The 3,505-nt window shown below is 59.2% G+C and overlaps 1 protein-coding gene across 1 annotated transcript in view; it reads right to left on the bottom strand.

Annotated features, from left to right (window-relative positions):
- ANO1 (anoctamin 1) overlaps positions 1-3,505 on the bottom strand; it is a 91,836-nt gene that overhangs the window by 45,835 nt on the left and 42,496 nt on the right. The window contains exons 10-11 of the mRNA XM_044682062.1: positions 2,208-2,272; positions 1,170-1,304 (exon numbers count right to left, since the gene is read on the bottom strand). Of these exons, the coding sequence (XP_044537997.1) occupies positions 1,170-1,304; positions 2,208-2,272 (200 nt within the window). The remainder of the gene's footprint in view (positions 1-1,169; positions 1,305-2,207; positions 2,273-3,505) is intronic.

The raw sequence follows: 3,505 nt of genomic DNA, 5'->3' as shown, positions 1-3,505 counted from the left end.
AGTTTCCCCATTTGTAAAACAGAGATGGGACGCCATGATCTCAAAGACTATTTTATGTTCGGACAGGTGTGAGATCTGGCCAAACGGCCAAGCAGGAGGTCTGGAGCCATCTTTTGGGTCTCCTGCCTTTGAGCTTTGCCTTTTTTGTGATTTTATCTATCTATCCATCCATCCATCCATCCATCTATCTATCTATCTATCTATCTATTTTTAAACCCTTAACTTCTGTGTATTGGCTCCCTGGTGGAAGAGCGGTCAGGGTGGGCAATGGGGGTCAAGTGACTTGCCCAGGGTCACCCAGCTGGGAAGTGTCTGAGGACAGATTTGAACCCAGGACCTCCTGTCTCTAGGCCTGGCTCTCCATCCACTGAGCTACCCAGCTGCCCCTTTGCCTTTTTTGAATGGAGAAGAGCCACCCCGACTCCATGTGTGAGAGCTCAGCCGTGCTCAGCAGCCAGCACTGTTTCTGCAAGGTTTCCCCAAGACTAGGCTGGCGGGCGAGGGGCAGGCGAGGGGCAGAAGACGTGCTCGGTGCCACGTCCAGCAGGCCCGGGGCTTTGGGAAGCTCCTCGTCCTGCTCCCTAACGTTGCTGGGAGGCAGCCAATTCCCGGCACCCGATTCCAAAAGAGAATTATAGAAAGATGAAAATAGGTGCCGCACTCGATCTTCTGTCTCCCGCCTGACAGCCATATTTATCACGACGGCCGAGTGGCCAGGAATAACTCGCTTCCTCTCGGTGTGCGCCCGGAGCTCCTCGTAGGCTTCCTCGGCCCCCCTTTTCCTCGGGAGGGATGAGGTGCCCCTGGGCCATTTGGGGGAGGTTCTAGGACTTACACTGCGGAGAGGGAGCTGAGACGTGTCTGGCCCAATCTCAGTTTAGAGGGGAGGAAATTCAGGTCCGGGGAGGGCACTTGGCCCAGGTCACCCAGCCCAGGAATTGAAACTGGGTGCTTAGACTTTCAGCTGAGTCTTTCTCAAATGAGGGAGCATGTCAGGGTCTATTTGAATGCCATATTTAAACACAATTTCCATCTGAGAGTCAATCCTGTGTCCTGGTTCCAGGCAGAAGAGCGGTGAGGGCCACGCAGTGAGGGTGAAGGGACTTGCCCAGGGTCACACAGCTAGGAAGGGTCTGAGGCCACATTTGAATCCAGAACCGAAGGCATACCTGGGTATGTTTTCATCAACAGTGAGACATCCGTAGAGAAACACGATGATGCCCACGATGGAGGCCGGAATGAGCATTTGCGTGTACACGCCCAGCCAGGCAAAGTAGAGGCCAACCTTCTCTCCGAAATACTTCCTGCAAGCAAAGGAAATAAATCATAAATAAAAATGGCAGAAATGCTGCCCAAAGTGACTTGAAGGCTGCCTCCGGCCCGGATGAATTCATCTGCCGGGTATCACTGCAATGGCTGAGGACGGGCCGCTGCAGGCCTCCCCCACCCCAGCCTCCCTCTCTCCCTCCTCCTCTGCTCCTCCCTCGGTCTCCTTCCTCTCCCTCATTTCTCCTTCCCCCTCTCTCTCTCTCTCTTCCTTCCCGCTTCTCGTTCTCACTCCTCCCGGCCTCTCTTCTCCCTCCCTCCCCCTCTGCTTTTCTCGAGTTCACCCTGAATCCCTGGAAAGGAATTTGGGGGGCCGAACGCCGACACACGGGAGGGCTTCTGGCTCTCCGAGATGGCTGTCCCCATCCTCCTCCCCTCCGTTCCTTCTCCTGAGAAGGATGCTTTGCCCAGAAGGCCGAGAGGAGAGAGCTGGCTAGGCCCCCCTTCCCGGCGGCTCCCTCCTCCTGCTGTCCAGTGGGCACTGGGCCCCCCGTCCTCGGGGCCCCCTCAGAGACGAGCTAAGGAAGTGACAACAAGGCCTGGACAATCTGACGGGGGCCGTCAAGAGGCCGGAAGGGGCGGATGGCCTCTGGGTGGGATTCTTCCCTCGGAGGGGGGCTTTCCTTTAAGGCCGTCGTCTACCTTGAAATGGAGAGTCCCCCCTCTGAGGGCCGCCCCGAGTCACCTCAGGCGACGTGGCAGAGCCAGAGAAAGGGAGGCAGGCCACGACCTCCCCCAGGTTCCCACAGGCTGCCTGGCCCGGGACAGCTTTGGAAGTCAGGTCTAATGGGGAGGGGGTGGGCCGGCCCTAAGGGACCCCGGCCCGCTTCCTGGGGCTTCTGGCTGGAGGGGCGAGGCCGGCCGAGGGCGCGGTCACTCACCTGACCAGGTCGATGGGCTGGTACTTGTAGAAGGCCCCGTAGGTGGCCCACTCCTCGCACAGGAGCTGGAAGGAGAACAGAGGTTAGGAAGGGGCCCTCACTGCCCCGAGCGCCTTCCCGGGAGCCAAAGCTGCGGGGCAGGACGAGCCTGTGGGCAGTGGCCGGAGGGCCTGGTGGTGGAGGCCTCGGAAGGTCCGAGGTGCGGCGGGGAGGCCGCGCTGCCTGGGCGGAGGGACCTTCGGCACCTGTTTCCACACCCACCACCCCAGGGTGGGAAAAAGCCTCCCCCGGGAAGGGTGGCTTTTCCTGTCCTTCAGCCCCTCGAGCGCCCACATTCCGCCCGAGAAACTGCCCAGATGCGGGCCGGCCTCGGAGGCAGAGAAGCTGCCGCCTCCCGGGAGAGCCGCTGCGGCTATTTATAACCCCCGGAAAAACGTCCGCCCAGGCACGCCGGGCAGGAGCAGGAGCCGCTCACCAGCAGCCCTCTGGCCTGGGGCCAGAGGAGGAAAAGGCTTTCGGGGCGCCCCTGCTCTCTCCGAGCGGGCACTGGGGCGAAGCGCCTGCAGGGCGGGGGACACGCGTCACCCCCAGAAGGCGAGGAGGGACGCTGGAGGTCACAGGCCTCACGACGGCCCAGGCGGGCGCCGGGGCAAAGCCCTCCATTCGGGTCAAGCAAGAAAAAGCTATATGGAAGCCTCCACCTTTCAGGCTTCGAATGCCGCCCCCACTTGGCATTCCCAAAGGCTTGGCAGGGAGTCAAGATTGCTGAATGCAGGAGAGGGCCCTGGCCCCTCTGGGGGTCCCCCTCCTTTCCCTGCAGGGCTCAGGGTGGCCTCCTTTGCTGGAACCCACCTCAGGGGTCCCAAACCACTTTTTGGGATGCCTGAGGAATGCCCAGAGCTGGCCCCCCAGGGAACAGGGGCTTCGTTCTCTCCCACGTGGAAGGCGTCCCCTCAAGAAATGATTCCTTTGGGGGCAGCTGGGCAGCTCAGTGGATGGAGAGCCAGGCCTAGAGATGGGAGGTCCTGGGTTCAAATCTGGCCTCAGCCACTTCCCAGCTGTGTGACCCTGGGCAAGTCACTTGACCCCCATTGCCCACCCTTACCACTCTTCTGCCTTGGAGTCAGTATTGACTCCAAGATGGAAGGTGAGGGTTTAGAAAGAAAGAAAGAAAGAAAGAAAGAAAGAAAGAAAGAAAGAAAGAAAGAAAGAAAGAAAAGAAAGAGAAAAAAAGAAAGAAAGAAAGAAAGAAAGAAAGGAAGGAAGGAAGGAAGGAAGGAAGGAAGGAAGGAAGGAAG

This window comes from Gracilinanus agilis, chromosome 6 (assembly GCF_016433145.1).
Source record: "Gracilinanus agilis isolate LMUSP501 chromosome 6, AgileGrace, whole genome shotgun sequence".
NCBI classification, from domain to species: Eukaryota; Metazoa; Chordata; class Mammalia; order Didelphimorphia; family Didelphidae; genus Gracilinanus; species Gracilinanus agilis.
Note: the sequence above shows the minus strand (reverse complement) of the source record. Positions and strands in the feature narration are given on the sequence as shown.